The sequence below is a fragment of the Lissotriton vulgaris genome, chromosome 9 (genome assembly GCF_964263255.1).
Source record: "Lissotriton vulgaris chromosome 9, aLisVul1.2, whole genome shotgun sequence".
Taxonomy (NCBI): Eukaryota; Metazoa; Chordata; class Amphibia; order Caudata; family Salamandridae; genus Lissotriton; species Lissotriton vulgaris.
Window position 1 is genome coordinate 515,117,710 of NC_141697.1, and position 23,240 is coordinate 515,140,949.

The window sequence follows — 23,240 nt, forward strand, 5'->3', positions numbered from 1 at the left end:
TCCGTTTCTGAAGTGGCGGAGAGAGGCCTTAACCCATGACTGCTAACGCCTCACTCCGCAACTTCCTTGAACTTATGCCCCTCAGTTCTTTGATCTGCATGGTACACCTTCTTTGTAGCAGGCACATTAACCCTCTGTGCTGTGAGGGTGGCAGGAATGCTCATGTGAGTACACAGTGAGGTATTCGACAGTGTGAGAGTAGGGTAAGTGTAGTGACTGCAGGGTAAGTGAGGTGACCATATGAATTTGGGTGTGCATGTTAGTGCAGAGTGGGACTAATGAATGCATGGTTATTGATGGGCTTGTTTAAGTGAGATTGCAGATTGAGCAGTGAGGGGGACAGGTGAGTGAAGTGTCACATGAGTGCAGGGTGGGTAGTGTGCTTGTGTGGCTGCAGGTCGAGGTACAGGGAAAAGCGCGCAAGTGCATTGTGAGAGAAGTGTGATCACTGAATGCAGGTGAATGGTGTGAGTGCACGGGGGTCAGTGTGAGGGAATTGTGATCGCTGTGAGTGCAGAGTGAGTATGAAAGTGAACGGCAAGAATGAGGAGTGAGTGTAATTATGAGTGACATTTCAACAACTATGAGTGACACCTTCTCGCGCGCAAAATGAAGCAAAGAGAACGGAAACATATAAATATCAGAAATTGCACCCATTTAAGCAACGAGAAACTGTTAGAACATCTTAAAATGGTGCAAAGCACCAGAAATGGATGGGCAACAGTCCGCTGATTTTGGGACTCAACAGTCAGCACACCGCAGGGCACTGGGCAAGCCTCAGAAGAGCGAAGCATAGATGCCAAGTTTTCAGATTGCTTATATGAGAGATTTTCATGGTTTCAGTGTACTTGTCACATTCTACTACTAAATTTGTGATACTGAGTGACACTTTTTCACAAGTAAAACTAAGGAATTAAGTCCAAGTAAAGAGCTAAAGTGTTGTATGTGTGAACATCTAATCAATACCCTTCACATGCATTTCTACCTCGGAAACATTCATACGAATGGGGATAATAAATGTGCAAGCACGTTGAATTTATGATCTTGGAAGTGACATCTACAGAATGTAAACATTCTCCTCCTTTTATTTGGGTTGAAATGTGTGTTCAGTGCCCAGTTTCTATGTACATAAATCACACGTGCTAAGGGTTTTTGGACATTGTTGCTACCTGCCATCCTTTTTTTTCTGTTTAATATGGCCCACTTTAGAAATCAGTATGAACCCTCTGCGCTACTTTATTAGCGAGAAAACTGCCACTAAACTAAATGCTGATCTCTGCCACAAAAAAAACATTAATCACTAGAATTATCTTGGCATTTGTATTGTCTGAAAACGTCTGGAAAACAAGGAATTCAGCCTCACTGTCCGGTGGTTTTAAACCCATGTTATTTATACAAAAGTACAAGTTCCACAAGTAAAAAAAAAAACTATCTCTGTGCGAAAAGTAACTCACAGGTATCATCAAACCTCATAAAATACAGTTTGCGAATATACAGCATGACTCGTACACATGTAAATGTAAATGTAAATGTAAATGTGCTGGACCTGTAAAGCGCACAGCTGCCCGTAAGCGTCCCGGCGCTTGCTTAGGGAACCCGTCCTGGTATTCCCCTGTGAGAAACCACGGCAGGGTGTCCACAAGGTGAAAGCCAGGCATCCCACCGCGAGGGGCCGTAGTGGAGATTAAGCAAGCTATTGCCCAGAGTCGCAGAGTGTGACCCCGTGAGTTGAGTAGGCACCAGAGCGAGAATTGTCGAGTCCGTGGAATTTTGAGCCCGAGACCCGCCGAGGCGGGGAATCGAACCCTGGTCCACGGTCGATCTCAGCTTCTGGGTCTGCCGCCTCTAACCACTGAGCCACGCTTCTCCACTTATACACATACACGTTCCGACTTTCCAGCAGGGATGAACCCTTTGCGATAGATAGTAAATCATATCAAGCCAACTGCCAGTACACGAAAACTTCAACATTAACATAAACATTTATAGGACTCATAGGGCTTCAGCGTCTCCTCCCCCCACCCCCATTGTGTGTGTCAGCTCGGGCTGAGACTCCTTCCCGGGCTTGCACACAGCCCCACCCGAGCACTTCACAGTCTTTTAAAGACCATTCACTTGTTCACAAGGCTTCGATGGTTTTCACCCCTTCTTAGGGCCCCTGCCGCTCCACTCTGCCGTTTGCTTGAAGAATCAGCCCCCTGACATTTGACTCTAGGACAGTGCCCCTCTGCCTGCTGTGAAGTAGAATTGAGGACAAAGGTGAGATTCTAAGGTGGAGTGCGTGCCCCCCCTGAGACGGTGTCGCGCCCCCCCAAAGGGGCGCGCCCCACAGATTGAAGAACTCTGCCCAAGAGGGTTTCCAATTGCTTGGGCAAGTGTATTGTATTGTATTGTAATTGCATTCATATAGCGCTTACTACCCCTGACGAGGCGTTGAAACACTTTTTCGGTGAGTAGCAGAACCCATAAAGGATTAGTATTGAATTAGTATAGTGAAATATGAAACTAATTTGAGTGGTGGATAGGTTAATCAGTTATTCGGATTGAGAAGGATAGCGGAGGGATAGAAGAGGGAAAAAGGTTTGCATTTATATTGCACTTGTTACCCCTGAAGGGGTGTTGGAGTGCTTTATTGGTGAGTAGCACACTACTCCGGAACCCATAAAGGATTAGTGTTGAATTAGTATAGTGAAATATGAAACTAATTTGAGTGGTGGATAGGTTAATCAGTTATTCGGATTGAGAAGGATAGCGGAGGGATAGAAGAGGGAAAAAGGTTTGCATTTATATTGCACTTGTTACCCCGATGGGGTGTTGGAGTGCTTTATTGATGAGTAGCACACTACTCCGGAACCCATAAAGGATTAGTGTTGAATTAGTATAGTGAAATATGAAAGTAATTTGAGTGGTGGATAGGTTAGTCAGTTATTTGGTATGTGGTCCCCGAGGTACTTATGTGAAGAGCCAGGTCTTCAGCTTCTTGTGGAACTCAAGTTAAGGCGTGTGTTAAGGCTTGTGGATGTGGATGGTGCCAATAAAGGAAGTGGGTGGAGCCACTGGATGGAGTGGGCAGAGCCAGGTGAAGTGGGTGTGGCCTCCTAAAAAAATGTGACCACCTGCACTTAATATTTTACAAATTAAGCACAGCATAGCATTTTGACACCTTCCCAGTCAATAACTCATGGTAAATCTGGGAATGTGCCAATATCTATGGGTAGATGTGTGGGAAATCACGCTACATCCATGGAAAGCCTCCCTGGGCACAGTAACGCAAGGTAGCGACTTGTGCTGCCTTGCACTATTCCAGATTTGCCAAGCAACACTGGGCCCCACGAGGTGCCCTTGCATGGCTTGGTAAATCTGACTTTAGTGTTGCATTGCCCTTGCCTTACCTTGCATGATGCAAGGGCAACACAACACTTTTAGAAATCTGGCTCTTAGTTCAAAGTACCCCAGCAAGCCCTAAAGGTGACGTTCGTATGTCCACAATGTAGCTGCGGGTCTCTTAATTGAATAAGACATCTACAACTCTATTTCTGCATCACCAGCAATGCTTACACTGGATGCCCTTGGGCAAACACATTAGTCTGAAATGCATTTGTATTTCCCAATAAACCTACCACCATTCATACCTCTAGCAATCTTCCTAGCTGTAAGTCTAAGCGCAATTTGTGTCACTCAACTATCCCAGAAGTGTAGTTCTGAACTGTGCAAGAACCAGCTTGATGGTGTTCTTCTTAAAACTTGTGGATCTCCTTGAGCTGTTTATGCGCCCCACATGTAAATCTATGCTCTTAATCATACAGCTTAAATGGCTCCTAAGCCAACTGGCAGCAATGTTAATGGTACACCAAATATTCATATTAAAGCAAATCATCTCAAAGTCTGGATCGAACCAATGCAGGCTTATGCCACAAACACTGTTTCACCACAACTGATCCTTGTGGATGAATATTGCAACTTGCCTATATACATGTTTGTGCGATGAAATTTCAACCCAAGCCAACTCAGTGGCCGGATTATCATCAAATAGCAGAGCCAAGCAGAATTGGTTTTGCTATATGATGATAATCCGGAAGCTAAGGATGTTCTAAGAATATCTAGTGAGGTTTTTGTAATTCAAACAGGCAGTTTTTTTCTGTCTTTAGGTAAACAGGGTGCTAACGAAGACAGCGGCATAGATAATCTCACCCAATATCCCTATATGAAACACTGTGATCAGTGCTTGGACCAGGATGGACGTCAGGATGGACTTCGGATATGCTTTCCAGTGCAAGGTGTTCTGTGTGATTGGCATTAGCATATCTACAAGGACAATGTGACAGGAGAGTGACAGGCTTCTCTTCTAAAGGTCAGTTAATGTACAAGCTTGAGCTGGCAGGAATTATTCTGAAAGGTAGGCTTCTGACACTTTACCTGTCAAGCCAAATCATTCAGCAATTAAATGTGTTTAGAGTTCAGTGTCTTTCCTCATTCCATCTAACAATGAGGTATTGTGAATGCTGACGCATGACCTACCTCTAGCCCAAAGTGCTCATGCTTTTGAGGTCGAGCCTAGCGACACATGCGCTGTCTCTTGGAGACATGATGTAATCAGTCTGTGGGGTTACAGCCCACCCATTGTCTTCTTGTTTGTTCCTTTAATTGTCCTTTAAAAATGGCTTGCTAGCTAGTAGGTAATTGTTCCTTGTCCCGCCTTGTGCTCATTTGTTTCCTCCAATGGTGCAGTGCCTTATTAATGCTATAGTTCCACTTTGGTGCTCATTGCTTTGTGTCTGGGACAATCTTTTTCTTTCTTTTCGGCAGCTTAAAGGCATCAAAAGCCAAGCATGTGTCTCCATAGCGTGTATAAGTTGAACATTGTCACCCTTACAGAGAGCACTCGCTGTGGAAGGCATCCACGAAATGCCAATTCACGTGCCTTGTTATGGGATGTCACAGAGGATGCTTTACCTACACCGTAAACAAAATCACTCAGAGACCAAACCCAATCAGAATAAAACTCCCATAAAGAAACTGGGCTTTAATCTATCACTCGACTCCCAATTGACCACATGTAGCCAACAGGTGTGGCACAATCTGAATTTACAAGTTGGAGTTTTTAAAACAAAATTTATTTTACATATTAATATACCTTAAAGTTGAAGGGTCTTTTCAAAGCGTATTACTTAGGAGTCACCCTCTTACCTTTTCAACTGGATTCCATCGTGCCAAAGACCCTACAAACGTGCCCCGATGTCAGAAACCGTGTTCACAGAGGGCAGGCTTATTATTATTTATGCGTAGGCAAGAACACATTTCAACATGGTGAAACTATTCTTTCCAAGATCATGTGACCTGGGACAGCAGCCTTGCAAATGTTCCTTCCACCCACTTGTGCTTCTCTTTAGGCGTCCTAAATCCCTTGTGCACCTTTCTCATTTCTGTCTCCATCTCCTCTTGTGCACTTCTCTCCTCCTCTGCCCTGCTTGTTCTTTGAGGCACCACAGCACCCCAACTCCTCGTCTGCCATTTCCCCCTCCTGTCTTCCTCAGCTCCTTATGTGCTCTCCCGCATATTCATGCTTCTTCACGCATCTTCTTTCCACCCATCCTAGCCCCACCGACTGCCTCTGCGCTCCTCCCCCGTCCAGGACCTATTTCATGGCGGCCACTACACAACCACCCCGCTGGCACATCAAAGCATGCCAAAGGCAAACCCATTTGTGCCCCTCTAATCCAGGACTGCGTCTAGTGCCATACCCCCCAGGTCCATTCAGTCCTGATGCTAAAAAATCTACCCTCCGTTCTTCCAAACTAGAATGCCCCACAGCCCACTGCTGCCACACCAATCCATACAGCACAGAACTTCTACTTCCACTGCTGCTTCACTTGCAGCATCCCTCCTACACATGCTTGGTGCACTCACATACCTACACTGCCCACCAAGACCAGTACCCAACAACATGCCACACTTGATTCTCAGCAGATACTCGCATGAATGCTCCTCAACACCCGCTGTCTCAGCAAACACTCCATCGAAATCTGTGACCTCCTTAGCAACAGTGCACCAGACCTCCTCTTCCTGATGGAAACCTGGCTGAACGCATTGTTGTCTCAAGAGATCACCATGGCCATCCTGTCATGATACAAAATCACACGCCAAGACCATCTTCACAAACCAGGATGTGGACTCGCAATTATCTACAAAGACACCATCAAATGCCCCACCAACTCAGACATCCCCTTAAGAGAGCACATGCACTACGCCTCCAGATAAATGGAAGCTTCACCCTGAAGGGTACCATAGCATACAGGTCACCAGGACCTCGAGCAAATTTCAGCAACATCATCTCAAACTTCATTACTGCCCTCACCATCAACTCCAGAGACTTAAGACGACTCGAAGACTTCAATTTGCACTTGGAAGACTCAACTGATCCCTCCTCCTCTGACCTCCTTGAAAGCTTGAAGAACATTAGACTTTTCCAACTCCTCACAAACCCCACAAACATCGAAAGACAGACCTTAGATCCTATCTTCGTTCCCACCATCAGCATTAAATACAACTCTGCCTCACAACTCACTTGGACTGACAACTCCATCATACGATTCCAAATCTCCACACCACAAGCTAAAGCACCGACCAACATCAACCTGCCCAGCCGAAAATGGAAACAAATAACATGATCTCGCTGGCGTAACACCCTTGAAATGGACCAACCCAACATCACTGACAACTTTGACAAGGATATCACCATGTTCATCCAGTGGATCAAGACCTTTAGAGACTCACTCGCATCCATCAAAATTCATTAACATAGAAGAACAAACAGACATGAAGCCTGGTACACAGATGAGCTCCAGGACTCCTAAAGATATTATAAGCAGCTGCAAAGGAAATGGAGATCCAACCATGAAGCCAACGCAAGATATACGTACAAAGCCGTACTTGGGCAATACCATCATCTCCTGAGAGAAACTAAAGGAACATCCCTTACTTAATGGATTGAGGCTCGCTCCCACAACTGCAAAGACATCTTATATATCATCAAGAAGCTCACCACACCAGAGGCCACAGTCAACTTCATTGCTCCTTCTCTCTGTGACAACCTTCCCAACTTCTTTCACAGAAAAATCAAAAAGATCTACAGTAACTTCGAACAACAACCCAACCCCAAGGACATCCTCACCAACCTGCCCATCACCAGCCATGACTCTCTCCTAACCGACTTAAGAACATTTACGGAGGAAGACACCACTGTAATCAGGCGTACTGTCCACTCCGGGTCCCCAACTGACCCTTACCCCATCCCATGTACAACATGGGAGGACTTCTCATCAGCAAAATCCACACTATCATCATCAACTCCTCCATACTATCCACCACCTTCCCCAAAGACAGGAAACATGCAGCAGTCACGGCCCTCCTCAAAATATCGTCAGCCGACCAGAGCGAGATGAGCAAACTCTGTCCTATCTCCCTGCTACCATAATCAGCCAAAGTGATAGAGAAGACAGTCAACCAACATCTCACCAACCACCTTGAACTCACAACCTACTCAACCACACCCAGTTCAGTTTTCGAAGCAACTATAGCATGGTGAGAGCACTCATTGTTGCAGCAGATAAGATTGGCACCATACTGGACTCTGGAGAAACTGCCCCCTCATAGAGCTTGACCTCTCAGCTGCGTTAGCTACTGTATCAGACTCCAGCCTCATCAGGAGATTGCAAGACAAAGGTATCCAAAGGTATCCAAAGCCTGACCTTCAATTGGATATGTTTCTTTCTCACAGGAAGAACACAGATATTCAGACTCCCACTCTACACATCAAAACCCAAGAAATTAATCTGCGAAGTCTCCCAGGGTTCATCACTCAGGACAACCCTGTTTGACATTTAAATGAGACCACTTGCTGGCATCATCAGGTCACATGGCATCTCTATCATTCCTCCAACAATGACACGCAACTCATCTCATCAATGTCCGACAAGTTTATCACCACCAGAACCACCTTCACGGAATTCATGATCAACATAGCAGAGTGGGTGAAAACCACTGCCTGAAATAGTTTCCTTTCCTTCCTTTTCTTGTGTTGGTCTTCTTTATTGCTTTTCAGATTGGATGAATTGTGTTTGATATCAGGGAACTATTTTTCAATTGGTGTTTCAGCACTCCATAGAAACGCGTCTTTTTTTGCTCTCACCCTCATCCACTTAATTCTCTCCACATCCCAACCCTGACACTCACTCTAGACTCAGAGGTCTTCAAGCTGTGGGGCACGCCCCCCTGGGTTTCCATGGCTGCAATCCCAGGGGGTCGTGAATGTCTCAGTAATGACTTGTAAATCTTGCAAATGAAGAAGGCTTGGAAGCGTGTACTTGTTTATTTGTCCCGTTTCCAGGCTACCTTCATTACATACAGCCAAAGGGAATTTTTAAAAAGCACCAGAACTGTGATTTTAAGTGTCATGAGGCAAAGGTCGGTCAGTGTGGTGGCAGGGTCCATTATTGGCATACAAAGAACTCAGGAGCTGTTTGTTTACTCCACATAAACTGCATATAAAATAAGGCACTCACTTTGGCTGAAAAATAAATGGAAATCAATCAGGGGGAAAGGCACTCTTACAGGATGAAATCTCAGTTGGTGCAATCACTGCAGATGTCTGTGTGTGTGACCAGAGGGTCACAGAATTGAATTCTGCCTGGTGCAGTCAGAAATAGTGACTTTTGTTAGGTCGAGCATGGGCAGCGCATGCGCTGCTCTACGAAGCATGCTGTATTCAGGTATGGACTTAAAGCTCCGCCCACTCTCCGCTCTCCGCCCATAATCTTCATTGGCTTGTTTCATTTTCCTTTAAAAACCATAGCTTTTCATTGATCTATAGGCTTAGTAGTCCTTCCTTAGTACTGCCTTGTCTCATCTTGTAACTACCCGTAAGGACTGGCCCTCTTACTTGTGTTGTTACTCTGTAGGCTTTAATTACAGCCTCCAGGCACTATTTCTTTAAATGCTCTCTCTTAACGCTTTATTATTATTTTTTTTATTAGCATGGCACGCATCTGCATTTTTTTTCCCTATTTATTCATTTTTTTGGTGTTTAGAAGCTTCCCACGCTTTCACGTTCATGGTGTCCGCGCACCATTCTTTAGACGAGCTGCTTCTAAAGAAAGGCCAGCGGAAGCTATTAAAGTGAAACCATGGTACGGGGCACTTTTACAAAAAAAAGCATTTGTTTGTCAACTTGACAAACAAATGTTTTTTGTCAAAGCTCTTCATACTGCGCTTTCACTTTAATAGCGGGCGCAGACCTTTCTTTAGACGCTGCTCCCTTAAAGAATGTGGTGCAGCCTCCATTAACGTGAAAGCGGGGCATGGGGCGCTTTTACAAAAAAAGTATTTGCAATGCAATAGCTCTTGCATTTGTGAGAGTGTAAGCTATTGTCATTTACAATGCCAATTGCTCAAACTCCTATATATGAGACCTACTTCATTGTAAATGCTTGCTTTTATAATGTTTCAGAAAAGGGGGTGGTGATGGACAGAGTATCTTAATTAAGCAGAACACTCCTACCCAGTCCAAAGATCAGGGCTTGATCCATCACCATTTTTAGCTCACTGCACCATCCCAGCTCAGAACCTGGCTATATGCAAATTAGTCTGTCCCTGGCCCAGTGCATCATGGGAACAGGGCAAACCAAACTACCAAGCCAATTCTTATACTGGGAAGGAAACAAGCTTCCGGGGACCAGTTTCTGGCATTTCAGCCATCTTCGGCCCGGCTTGCTTGAATCCTGATGGTGCAGTGAGCAAGGGACTCACATCTGAGTATACCCTTCCACGCTTATGGTGGACAAAATGATTCAGAAAAGGGGTGGTGATGGACAGAGTATCTGAATTAAGCAGAACACTCCTACCCAGTCCAAAGATCAGGGCTTGATCCATCACCGTTTTTTTAGCTCACTGCACCATCCCAGCTCAGAGCCTGGCTATGTGCAAATTAGTCTGTCCCTGGCCCAGTGCATCATGGGAACAGGGCAAACCAAACTACCAAGCCAATTCTTATACTGGGAAGGAAACAAGCTTCCGGGGACCCGTTTCTGGCATTTCAGCCGTCTTTGGCCCGGCTTGCTTTAATCCTGATGGTGCAGTGAGCAAGGGACTCACTTTTATAATGTAGCAAGGTCCCTGTCTTTGGCAGAAAGAACTGTGAATGTGTCTTTATTTTAAAATGCCAATATACACAGCGTAAGACAGGCTGGAGCAAAATGATTTAGGCCAAGATTTGTCATGTGATACAAACCTGACGCACAATATGTTGGTATGTTGGTATTTACAATCTGGGGCAAATCTTGATTTGGATTTGCACTGGATTGTACCGAACATAATTCAAGACTGCGCAGCACCACTCTAGAAACCAGATTCACTAATTATTTGCAAGAGGTTTGTGTTACTTTTGTAATGCAAATCCAACGCAAAGTGTTATGCTGGGATTTACTATCCAAAGGAAGTCAAGATTTGCATTAGTTTCCCGAAGTAGGGCAAAGTTTTACTACATGCTGCCTTGCATTACTTAGCATCAAGGGGGCATTCCATGAGTAGTGCATGGGCATCTTTACAAAAACGAACATAAGGCTTGCTAGCATTAGAGCAGAGGGAACACTTGCTGCAGAGTGGACAATTTGTGGGAAGCAGGTGGTGTTGCACTGGGGCCCAGGAGTGTGAGGGGCTCACAATTCCCCCAATTATGGGGAGCAGTGTTTGTTGTTCAATATCTGTTTTTGTTTCAAACCTTTACTCTTTTATAAGTCTCGCATTACTGTGGATTATGAGCTACAGAAAAAGTATTCCTGAAATGGTCTTGCAAGCCCAAAGCCCTTTACTCAGCCCTGCCTCTCCAGTACGTCCCATAAAGATTTGGAGTGGGACCGACTTCAAAATATTTACCTTAGGAAGGCTCAGTGCAACAAAGTTTGAAGACATCTGCTCTAGAGGCTCCCCCCATTCATTCGCTGGTGCTCTCCCTTCTTTCTTTCTTTCTTTCGTTCTTTCTTTCTTTCTTTCTTTCTTTCTTTCTTTCTTTCTTTCTTTCTTTCTTTCTCAATGCAATTGCTTTGGCAAGGGTCCAGCAGGTGCCCAATGCCCCTGGGAGTCTTGCTTCTTTTTCTTAGTGCGGTAACATGTGTATACCTTTTTCTTAACTTACAGTTTTAAAAAGGCTGTCAGCCATCGTAGGATAATACATTAGAGTTTCAAAAAACATACCAAAATGGTCACTGGTGCATTGCAACACATGCCCACTTATGCACACACATCGGCCACCATCTTGGAAGGCTTTTTTCAAATTAGAGAAACCATTTCAAGATTGCGTATTTATGTCTTGTAATATACCACTGGCCATCTTGAAATAACTTTCCTCCTAAATAACAATTTGACGATGGCCCCCTATGTGTGTGCATGCACGCATTGTGGGACACCAGTGCCTGCCTTGAAACATTTTTTCTCGCAAATATAACCCATAGCAAGTCGGGGTGCGGCCAAGTAGGCTACAATGGCGGACGTGTCCTGCTGAGGCTCCACGATCGGGCTCACATATTGCCCGCTTCCTAACATCGCCCGACCCAAACAGACATCAGCCAGGTGACGGAACGCATGCAGCACTAAGAATTGCCGCAAAATCAAACCTGGGTGCGCTCCCAACAACAGAAAGAGGAAAATCGGACTGGTGCCCGCCAGCTTCTGATAGCGGGCTCTGGGAGTCTGGACTGGTGCCCCGAGCCATACTCCAGTAGCAGCACATGGGCACATGAATACAGCCGCAGCAGAGGAACAGGGGCACTCCAACACTACCGTTACTTGACGAGAGCTCTGAAAAGCACACGTGGAGGAAGGCAGCGACGGCGGCTATGACAGCCCGTCATTTTAGCTGTCATAATCTCTTCATCATCGCTTCACAGCCCCGAGATCCCACCGAGCGTGGTCGCAACGCCATCCAGCTATCAGCGGAGATCTAGGAGCCGGAGAGCTGATTGCTGCTCCCAACACCGCAGTGCAGCACGAGATAGCCCCCGATTGGCAACAGTCGCCTGACCCCAAAATGGCACCCAGTACTAAAAATGGATGCCGAGGCCAAACCTGAATCTCTGGAGACTCCTTGGGGCGTACGGCACCATCAGAACAGAGGTGAGCAGTGGACTACACGCATCCAGGGACAAACTTAAAGAGAATTCTTCACTCTGCAGCAAGGATATAACGCACACGCGAGGGCGTCTGCCTGACCTTAAAATGGCGGCCCTGCAATCCTGACTCTCCCAGCTTTGATCTCTTCGCTGGGGCACTAGTGAGGCACGCAACCTGGCTTCTAGACCACCTGGGGCTACCGCAAGGACCTTTTCCCTGTGACAATGCGCAAATCGCGCCACACCATTCCCTACAGCACCCACCTCTCCCCGCAACAGCAAACAGGCGAGTTCAACGTTTAGGTAACCAGAGCGAAGGTCTCCTCACACTTTCAGATATCCACCGAACTGCTGTAAGCTCCCTCCTTTGTTAGGAGGGCGTCATTTCTCCGGCAGGACCACACAACCCAGCATACACACAGTGGGCACCGCACTACGAGAAACTTCCTCAGCCACCGCAATGGGGAAACCGAGAGCATCACAGCACACCACGGTCCCCGAGTCCGCCCCAGAGAACAAGCCAAAGACCCAGACATGGGCCACGACTACTGCATCTCAACCCGACCTGTCCATTTAGGACAAACTGGATAAGGTCTTAACCGCCATCGAACTCTCCAGGTTGTCCATGGAAGAACAACTCGGGATCCTCGCGACAGATGTCAGCCTTATCCGAGATGACCAACGTAAATTAGCAGACAAAGTGAGGGAAGGTGAGAAGACATTAGCCGACATGCAACCCACCGTCAAGGCACACAAGAAGACGCTGCAAGACGTCCTGAGCCCACCTATCCACCATGGAGAAACACGCAAATGATTTAGAGGGATGCTCGAGGCGCTGCAACATCTGCGTGCTGGGTCTCCCGGAGGGAATTGAAGGCGCAAACCCCCTGGAGTATCTAGAAGCATGGGTGAAAACCTTCACCCCCACGTCTGACCGTACAGCATTCTTCTCCATTAAAAGCGCCCACAGAGTCCCAGCCCATAAACCTCCACCAGGATCAGCCCTCAGACCGATGCTGGTGAAATTCCTACATTTTCGAGACCGGGGCGCTGTGCTTAAAGCAGCCAGACAAGTGGCCCCCCTACGGGTGGAAAATAAACAGATAATGATTTTCCCTGCTTACGCACGAGCGTTGCAGCAACAAAGGTCATCATTTCTGGAGGTAAAATTTCAATTGCGAGCGAACAATATCCAATACTCCTTACTCTTCCCAGCCTACCTCAAGGTTCTCTATAATGGCTCTGCTATCTTTTTCGCAAATGCTGAAGAAGCGCACAAATGGGCGGATCAACACTGTACGCAGCAACCCAGAACCGAGACAGCACGAGGCTCACCCTTCAAAGGGCCATGCTCCAGGAGACGCAACTCAAAACAGCATCGCAGCGGGACAAACAAAGTTGTTGGCACACAAGACTCTCCGGACCTAGAACAAATTATGAAGGAACGACGGGAGGTATTGCACGCGGTGATTGACCTGCACACCTCCCCCTATATGGAGGACATCGATCGACCCCCACACATTTTTTCATCAGAGGGAGAAGATGACAGCGACGGAACGCTGTCTGGAGCAAACTCAATCACACCTCCCCTGGTTACTCCTCAGATGGCAGATGCCATACTGGATGGACAATCGCCTACCCTTCCATAATGAGATGATCCTATGGAGAACATAGTAAGGACTTGCCCCACCCAGGCTCACCCTTTGAGCGCACACCACAGTAAGATGACCTGACACGTCTCAGGTGACGCACAGTGATCCTACTAAGGCCCGATAAGCGTCTTCCCTCGCACGCATGCACTGGCACCCCCATTTCATATGGTTGTACTCCCCCCCCCTTTTTTCAAGGGAGTCGGTTTGGACGCATTGTCACCAACGATGGGTCCACAGTATTGGGACTGTTTCCCGACCCCACTGTTTATTACCCCTGTTCAGAAACGCCCTGTCCCCTCATGGAACCTCACACAACAGGGTACCCGAAATTTACGTATAGGCGACATTATATAACACATAGGTGCATCACGCTACTGGGGGGCAGTGGCGGCTGGTGACATTTGGAAGTGGTGAGGGGGTAAAATGATTGTTGCTGCACACTTAGAATTGCAATTCCATTTATAGTGAAATTAAATGACATTGCATTCATTTAAATAGCGCTTAGTACCCCAGACAAGGTGTTGAAGTGATTGTCAGTGTTGTGCGTCTGCTTGCTTCCCTTAAGAGGGGCATATCGAGTACCTACCCAAGTGAGCAATGTGTATGTTTAGTATGGCCATTGGCCAATGTGCTATGCAAGGACAGCTGGGGCCTCTCAAGCAGGTAAATGAGGATTGGGGTGGAGGATAGCTTCCTTCACAGCCCCTGTCAGCCTCCGTCCATTTATTTACTTGTTCCGTTTGGTTTTGACAGTTGATGACTCATTGCAAATGTTACGGTTACTGGGCACCTTAAGCGCTTTGTCAAATCATTGTCGAAGGGAAGGGGGGGTGTAGATACACAGAAAGGGCAACCTCGCAGACCCCATTTGCAGACTATTCTGGAATTTAAAACAAACATGGAGTGCCCAAACCTAGAACTTTAAGCTCCGACTCACATCATGCTTCCACAGTTAGATTTCTGAACGTAGCAAGCAACCCATTAAATGATACTTTCGCCCGCCCAAATATGCAGAAACGCACGCATAAAAGAAGAGACACACTAGGAAAACAACCTCACAAATGCACAACACTCAAAGACACACTGAGGTCATCCGCATGCCCCAGTTAAGAATGTATATATATTTTTCATACAGTAGCTCAGCAGCATCTCTCGGTTTCCATGTGTCTGCTTCCTAGGCCTAGGTTCCCTTCTTTGAACTGGTGCCCCGATGGCCCGCCCTCATTCTCGCACACCCCTGGTTGAAATCTAGAAGGTTCCAGAGCTCTCTATCCGGGGAGGCCTTCCGGAACTGCTTGAATACACAGCCGGGGAATAGGTGACACTGAGTGACGTGACACATTGGCGGGATGGTTTCAGTTCCTTTCAAACCTGGCAACCGCGTCATAGCTCAGTGGGCTAAGCTCCAGCCGGTCACAGTTGTGAATACTAACAAGGATGTCCTAGCCTGTCAGCATACCAATATATCAATGGCCAGTGTTAGCTGGGAACAATATAATACACGTTTATTAATGAGCCTAGAAACTATGCAGTCTGATGTGTAGACCTAAAATAATATTATTAGTTATCTTTATTAATTTTAAATACAGATAGAGGGACCAATTCTCAAAAGGTGTGTACATACAATTTGAATACTTTAAGTTACCCTAAACTGTATGGCAGTAGAGTTTCAACCCTTAATATCCGTTTTGTGCACTGTAAAATCCACTGCAATTTGAAATTACAAACCACTGCATGTGTGCGTTATCAAAGTAATATGGTGCCTCAAAGAACAATAAAAAGAGACCGACCTTCAAATGGACGACCATTCCAAACAAAGGGGCGCCCCAACCTGCCCCGCAAATATCGCGCCCTTGACTGGTTTTTAAAATAGCTGCATACAGTGGATCTAAAGGAGAAATGTTTCCCCAGACAACTGTTATCTTAACAAAAAGTTGTCCATTAAGAAGAAACGATTGAATACATGTTCCGACAGGTACCATTCTAGTTCTAGAGCAGTTCTTTGAATCTTTAGTTAAATGGTGCAGTGCTCCGAAAGAGTCTGCACGTGTGTGCACCAAGGCCGCTTCTTACTGGGACGTAGGACGGGCTTCTGAAAGGCTCCCAACTTCCCAAGTCCCCGAGATGCTAGCTGAATTCTCTATAGAGTATAATGCTGTCAAGTTTGTACTGGCATTTTTCCATTACAATTATCATTCACCACAATCAATGCTTTGGAGTATGGCTACTGACTGAGGATGAAGTGGTCTTCTAGTAAATCCTTGTCTTGAAAGCCACATTGCCATTCCCTATTCGTGGTAAAACACACAAGACCACGAAGCCGCACAGCTACTCTGCTGTCAAACGGCAATACACATCTGTCCCTTGGGACTGCGTTGGTCAAATTAAGCATGTTGGTATTCAAAATGGATACAGATCGGTTTATCCAAGAAATATTCCTGGAAGCTGCTGTTCATTAAAGCTATGTGCACAAACCGGGCAGATCTAAAGTGATGCTAGCTGCAGCTGTCCTGCAGTCCACGAGTTGCAAATGAGAAATCTTCGGGGGACGGGCGGGGGAGGGTGCCAGGGATTTAAATAGAAAAAAATACCTTACAGCCGGTCCGCTCCGCCTCTGCTCCCCAGGCTTGGCGCCTTCCTGAACGGCCCTGGAGTGGACTGGCAGCCCCTCTCAGCAAATCCTGGCGCTGCCAGCAGTGCCAGGATTGGCTTAGGGCACGGTTAATCTTCGCCCACTGCACGCCCATTAGGAGACCGAGGGCAGGCAGCAGCACAACAAAAGTGTGCATAAGTGGGCACGGGCTAGAAATTCGCCCTCCGTCCCCACTCATGCGCACTTGTGTTGTGCTGCTGCCTGCCCCTGGTGACAATCATGTCAGTCAACATGACGCCAGACCGCCCACCCCCTTCAGACTCTGAAGGGGTGGGCGGTCCGACGTCATGCTGACTGACATGATTGTCAGTTCTCCCTCTGCGTCTTTGAACTTAAGTAAACTGATTCACTATACTTAAGTTAAAAAAATGCAGTGGGAGCTGTGGGCGGGGGGCTACGCCCCCAGACACCAATGTACGCACCGCGCCTGCTGGGGAGTCACTGGTCACTACGCCCCGGCGGATACTGGCCACTTTAGCGTGCGATAACAACCATACATGGCTATAACAACACAGAACACTTACATCAATATCCTCACACTCAACGCCAGAGGCCTCCACACGCCAAGCAAACGTTATCCTATATACTCATATACAAAAAGCGAGAATGCTCGGATCGTGTTTTTGCAAGATACGCACCTCACTACGGCTGAGATAGGCAACTACAGGCCAAATGGCGTGGAACCATATGTGCCACAGCATACTCGGCATGCGCACGGGGGGCACTGATTTGGGTTCATCCAGGGACTCCATTCCAGGATATCAGACGGGTGGTAGACAGACAAAGAAGGTAGATATGCCCTATTAGAGGGACTCCTAAATGGGCAGTCAGTACTACTGGGTAGCATATACGCCCCGAATATCGAGCAGGACAAATTCTGGGACGCCCTCACAAAGGTTCTTGCCCAATTCGCCCCATACCATGGATCCTAGGGGGGGAATACAACTGTATACTGGACCCCATTTTGGACCGATACCACCCCCCCCCCCCCACCCACGCACTCTTCTGCATTTAGGCAAACTGAACGGTTTAAGGCATGAGTCACACAATGGGCACTCACAGACGCATGGAGAACGCAACACCCACAGACACAACTGTACTTGTTCCACTTCATCCCACATAACCTGCGGGTCCGTCTAGATAGATTCTTATGCTTGGTGGCATTACTCCCTAAAATCCATCACTCGGATTACCTTGGTAGGATTGTTTCTGACCATGAATCCCATATCCTGCGACTCAATTGGAGGCCCCCACAACCCCCAGTCCTCAAATGGCAACTACCACGGGACTGCCTAACAGATCAAGCCTTCAAGCACGAACAGGGACAGAGTATCCAGGAATAGCTAGGTAGATGAGAGGCAACATATGAATACAAGATAAGTATACACATTGAATGAGACAACATTAATTTTGTGCATTATTGGTCTTTTATTTCCAGATGTCATTGGTATGCAAATGATGAGACCAGCCAACGCGTTTCGCCCCAACATGGGCTTCTTCAGGGTAAGATACTTATAGTCAATGGTAAGTTCTTCATTAATAATTCCCAGAACGGAGAAATTTAGCAGTTTCTGATATGAGTATGAGAAACTCTCGTGGTGGAGAATGATTCTCAAAGAGAGCAAAAGGACCGTGTTTCGCAGTTTCAGCGACGTAGTGACAGAGCCGTGTCCGGAACATGTTTGGGCGAAACGCGTTGGCTGGTCTCATCATTTTCATACCAATAACATCTGGAAATAAAAGACCAATAACGGCACAAAATGAATGTCATCTCATTGAATGTGAATACTCATCTTGTATTCATATGTTGCCTCTCATCTACCTAGCTCTTGCAATTATTTCTGTGGTCTACGGGCAGCAGACCATTTGAGGTGGGCAATATACATCTATAATCTAGTGACTAATCCTGGTAGTGCAGTCTCCTAAGACCCAGCTGCCTGGTTCTATGTAAAAGTATCTAGGAATACTTTGCCAATAACACAGGGACAGCGTCCTTGACGTTAGTGGAGTGGGACACATTCAAAGTGGTGGCCCGGGGAGAATGTATTAAACAAACAGCTGGGATAAAACGGACACTAGAACAGGCTCTCACCAATGCTGAAACAACCCGCTACCGCTACTAAACGAGACGATTGTTCCGATGAAACACCAACACTAGTGGCTAACGCTAAGACAGAATACCAAGCTGCCTGAGTCGACCTCCGGCGATACAATTTTAGAACATATGCGGCCCGGATGCACAAAGAATGGGATAAAACTGGTGCATTGTTGGCATGAATAGCCAAACAGGACACTGACGTGAGGCCCAGAACAGAAATAATAGACCCCCTCGGAAATCTTGCACGGTCCCAGGATGAGATCCTCTCAGCATTCCATCAATACTACTCGGCGGTTTATTGTGACCCAGCACCGACCGAGCAGGGCATATTTGACCACTTTCTTGGCCCCCCTGACAATCCCCAAAATTATGAAGGTTGACAGGACAACATTGGATACGGAGATACAATCTACCGATATTATTCAAGCTCTACATGCCTTAGCTCGTAATGAGGCTCCGGGACTAGATGGGTTTCCCCTAGAATATTATACCACTTTCTTCCCTCTTATTGGTCCCCCGATTGGTGGCTAAGTTCGCGGTTACATTAGAGACAGAATTGCCAAGATCCCTTCGGGAGTCCGTTATCATGACTTTCCTGAAACCAAACCGCGATCCCCAGCAAATGGCCTCCTATCGTCCCATCACGCTTCTGTCGGCCAACTGTAAGATTCTAGGAAAGATACTAGCAGACAGATACTCGCATATCATATGACCGCTGGTGCACCCAACCAATGCGGCTTTGTCCCAGGGAGGAACACATCCCAAAATATACGCCGACGTTTCCATGTTCAAGATCAAGTCGGTGACGCGTATCCTCGGGTGGCCTGCCTCATCCTAAACCTCGAGAAGGCCTTCGAAAATGAGCGGGACTAGGTTCCACCCTCATGGCGTGCACACGGCTCTTATACACCAAACTCACCTCGCGTATTCGCATCGGGTGGTACATCTCACCGGAATTCGCTGTGCAAAGAGGCACGAGGCAGTGCTGCCTGCTTTCGCCTCTGCTCTTTGCCTTCGCGGTAGAACCCCTGGCTATACGGCTACGCCAGGAGGGACAACACTAGGGCATTCCAATAGCGGACACCGTACACAGTGTAACCATGTACGCCGATGACCTTCTATATGTTCGAGACATCACTGCTGATCTTACACCCATTTGGGCAACGCTCACAGAATTTGTTGACGCCTCAGAGCTGAGAGTGTATTGGGATAAATCCACAGTAAGTATTCTTCTGGTTCAAACACAAACAAAAAGTAAGTGCAGAGTTTAAAATAAATACATAAATAAAATGGCAGTGAATTGGGTATATAAAAGTAACCTTAGTGACACAATATCATCCCAGCTGCTTAAAAGCTGTGGAAATTCAAAATATTTATAAACGTACCCTAGAAAGACAGAAACAGATTCAAGAAATCATTTTTTTAAACACAAATGAAGAAGGAAAAGGTGAATGGGAGAAGATAGAAACAGTCTTACCTTGTCTTTCAGTCTCTCCATCCAGTTTCTTACTAGAAAATAGAAACACACCATGATTACTACGAAATACCATAGAATAATATAATATATCCTTCTAATGTCACAATATTTAAAAAGTGAACATTTATGCCAGTATTTTTAAAGCATGAAAGTACATGTAAGAAAAAAGGTTTACACCATATGCTGTAATAACATTTTTAAAATACGTTCCACTTGTGTGTATATGTACAATACACACACATCCTACAAACAATGTGGTAAAGATGGAGGTAAGTTTGTATTGTAAGTATTTTTATTCTGCTTTGTAATATCAGTGTAAAAACGTTCAACAACATTCAATAACAAATCTTCAGTTGTACACAAAACTCTAACATTTTGTAAAATTATCTACACAACCGTAACTCTCACCCTCATGAGCTGTGCATAGCATCACAGATAACTTCACAATGGCATTTTTGCTAGTCTACAGCCCACACAACAACACTTCCAAAACCAGATATTATTAGACCCTGACAAATGAAGGTAAAGTAATCGATAAGAAGTCTTAATATGGAACGACCCAATAAATATAACCAAAAGTAACAACATAGAGACTGTTATCCCTCTGAACTTAACCACAGCCTTCGGCTTATAATCCTAACCACCTAACTCGCTGGACTGAAAGGCATGGTCACCCGGGACTCAGGTCTTACTTAGATTGCATGCTTTCTGACATAGAGCTAACAAAGAGTAAACATATTACTGTAATATATGGTGTCCCAAAAGTTCCCCCCTCCAAACACTCAAACTAATAATCCACAACGGAACACAGATAATTTTCACCAAACAAAGACAACCATCTCTTGACATCCCCAACAACTTGACTTTTTCCAAAAGGACAGTCTTATGATAAGGCACAACCTCAAACTCATCCCAGACAACACCACCACCATTATCATAGGTGGCAGCCTATCTGTGACCCATCCCTGTCTCTAAGCTTTGGCTTACCAACATGGCCTCCTGCCCCACCCTGGGCATGGGTAGGCTGGTTCTAAACCTAAGAGTGATCACATCAATAAGTACTCCAAACATGATTCATTCGTCTACATACTTGATGTTCCCTCATACCTTAACTGGTCTACTCTCAAAGCCTGCGGACAATGGTTTCCTTGATACTTTCCCATGTGGAGTATACAATTTTACTTTAAAGATTCAAGACCATCTACATCACACCATAATAAAGGCCCAGAATTTCTGGAGAATAGTATGTCCAAATGTCACCCAACCTAGTCACTAATAAACATAGAAAAATGCAAATGAAACAGAAAGATGCTTTCCTGGAGATACAGCAGTATGGAGATGTCAAAACAAATAGAGGTGAGGGCAAGGGTACTTAGAGCAAGGTGAGGTGGGGCCCAGAGTACACACGGAAAGGAAATTACATTGACAGGACAAAAGGAATGCATAGGGTCGGGTAAAGGAAGAACATTATGATATAGGGCAAGGGTGGCATAGGATCAGGACTGCATGAGATAAGGGAGATGCAAGGATAGAATATCACGAGTACAGGGAGACACATAGTACTTGTGAGACACTGGAACGAAGATACATAGGAACAAAGTGACATGTAAACAAAAATGCGTGGTCTGGGAGAAGAGTGAGTCGCATGGAACAGAGAAACATAGGCACATGCGGACTTGGGGATGCTGGTACAGGGACAGGGAGATACGAGGGCATGGAAATCGGGAACTGGGAAACACAGGTGAAGGTAAAAACAAGGAGGAGGGGAGCCTGAATGAATGAATAAATATTAGTCTTCTAAAGTGCAAACTAAGCCGGGAGGCATCAAGGCACTGAGCCTGAGATCCAAGAAGGCAGAAACACAGGGACAAAGAGGCATTCAAACAGTGAAGCATGGGAATATAAGGTGCAGGAACTGTCATTTCATAGTAAGTCCTTCAACATCATCGGGGATGCATGAGCTAAAGTACCAGATTTTCAGTACAAAAAACTGGATAGATAGATAGATAGATAGATAGATAGATAGATAGATAGATAGATAGATAGATAGATAGATAGATAGATAGATAGATAGATAGATAGATAGATAGATATTCTCAAGTTGCCCTAAAGCGAGTTCTTTATTTTTCAACAGGCTGGAAACCGGCATTCAAAAAGAGATTAATCATGCCTGAAACGTTTCTGATCTTCCTGGTCCTTGGTCACAGGTTGGAGTGAAACCTTGCAACAACGCTTTAACAAGCATTTACAATACAATAGGTCTCATAATTGATAGAGCTATTGCCATTGTAAACGACAATGCCTTTTATTTATGTGTTTTGAAAACCTGCAAGCAGTGCGTAAACACTTATAGTCCTTGCTTACGAGAAGTAAGGCTAGCAGTAAAAGAGGCGCAGTTACTACCAGCCGTGCTTCTCGAAAGCAACGACTATAAGTACAAAGTGCGTGTTTACGCCCCGCTTGCAGGTTTTCAAAATACATAAATAAAAGGCATTGTCATTTACAATGCCAATAGCTCAAACTCTCGCAAATGCGGGATCTATTGCATTGCAAATGCTTGTTGAGCTCTAAGACAGAGGGAGCAACAGCCAAAGGAAGGCAGGGACCGTGAAGCCACGTCGTGCGTTTCAAAAGCAGGAGGGAGGAGGAGGCAGCTGCAGCCAAATCAGACCTCAGTCTTTGACTGTTCAGCAAATATGGCAAGATAAAAGCAAGATTTACAGCCCTCTTTGCAACAGAGCTCTGTAAACCACGAGCACTGGTCTTGACTGCTCCAACTTAAAAGAAGAAATAGTGCTCACAAGCTCTGAGTAACAACACATGGAACAGGGGCAGTCCTTGAAAATGGGTGGAGCTTTTAAAGTCCATATGTTGAATACAGCATGTCTCACAGAGACAACGCAAGTGATGCCTAGGCAAGACCTAAAAACACGGTTGTCTGCATGCTAATTGATAATGTTACTGCCCTCCTGTGGGCCTCTCAGGTGAGTTGTTTCAACATGCATGATGGTACTTGTAGTGCTTAGTATTAATTGTTGCCCTCTGTTGGGTGTACACAGTGACATTTTTACAATATTCTTAGCCCTTCAGTAGGCCTCTCAATGAAATTGCCAGTTTATATTTTACATTTCTCACCGGTCTGCAGTTCCACTTTCAGATTTCAAACAGTTTGAAATACATAGGGCCCCACTTGTATTCC

General features: G+C 45.8%; 1 protein-coding gene across 2 annotated transcripts in view; it reads right to left on the reverse strand.

Annotated features, from left to right (window-relative positions):
* The window catches only part of ARMH4 (armadillo like helical domain containing 4), a 732,743-nt gene that overhangs the window by 118,527 nt on the left and 590,976 nt on the right, over positions 1–23,240 (reverse strand). For both annotated transcript variants that reach the window (XM_086937981.1, XM_086937980.1), the window contains exon 5: positions 20,042–20,073. In XM_086937981.1, coding sequence (XP_086794107.1) covers positions 20,042–20,073 — 32 coding nt within the window. The remainder of the gene's footprint in view (positions 1–20,041; positions 20,074–23,240) is intronic.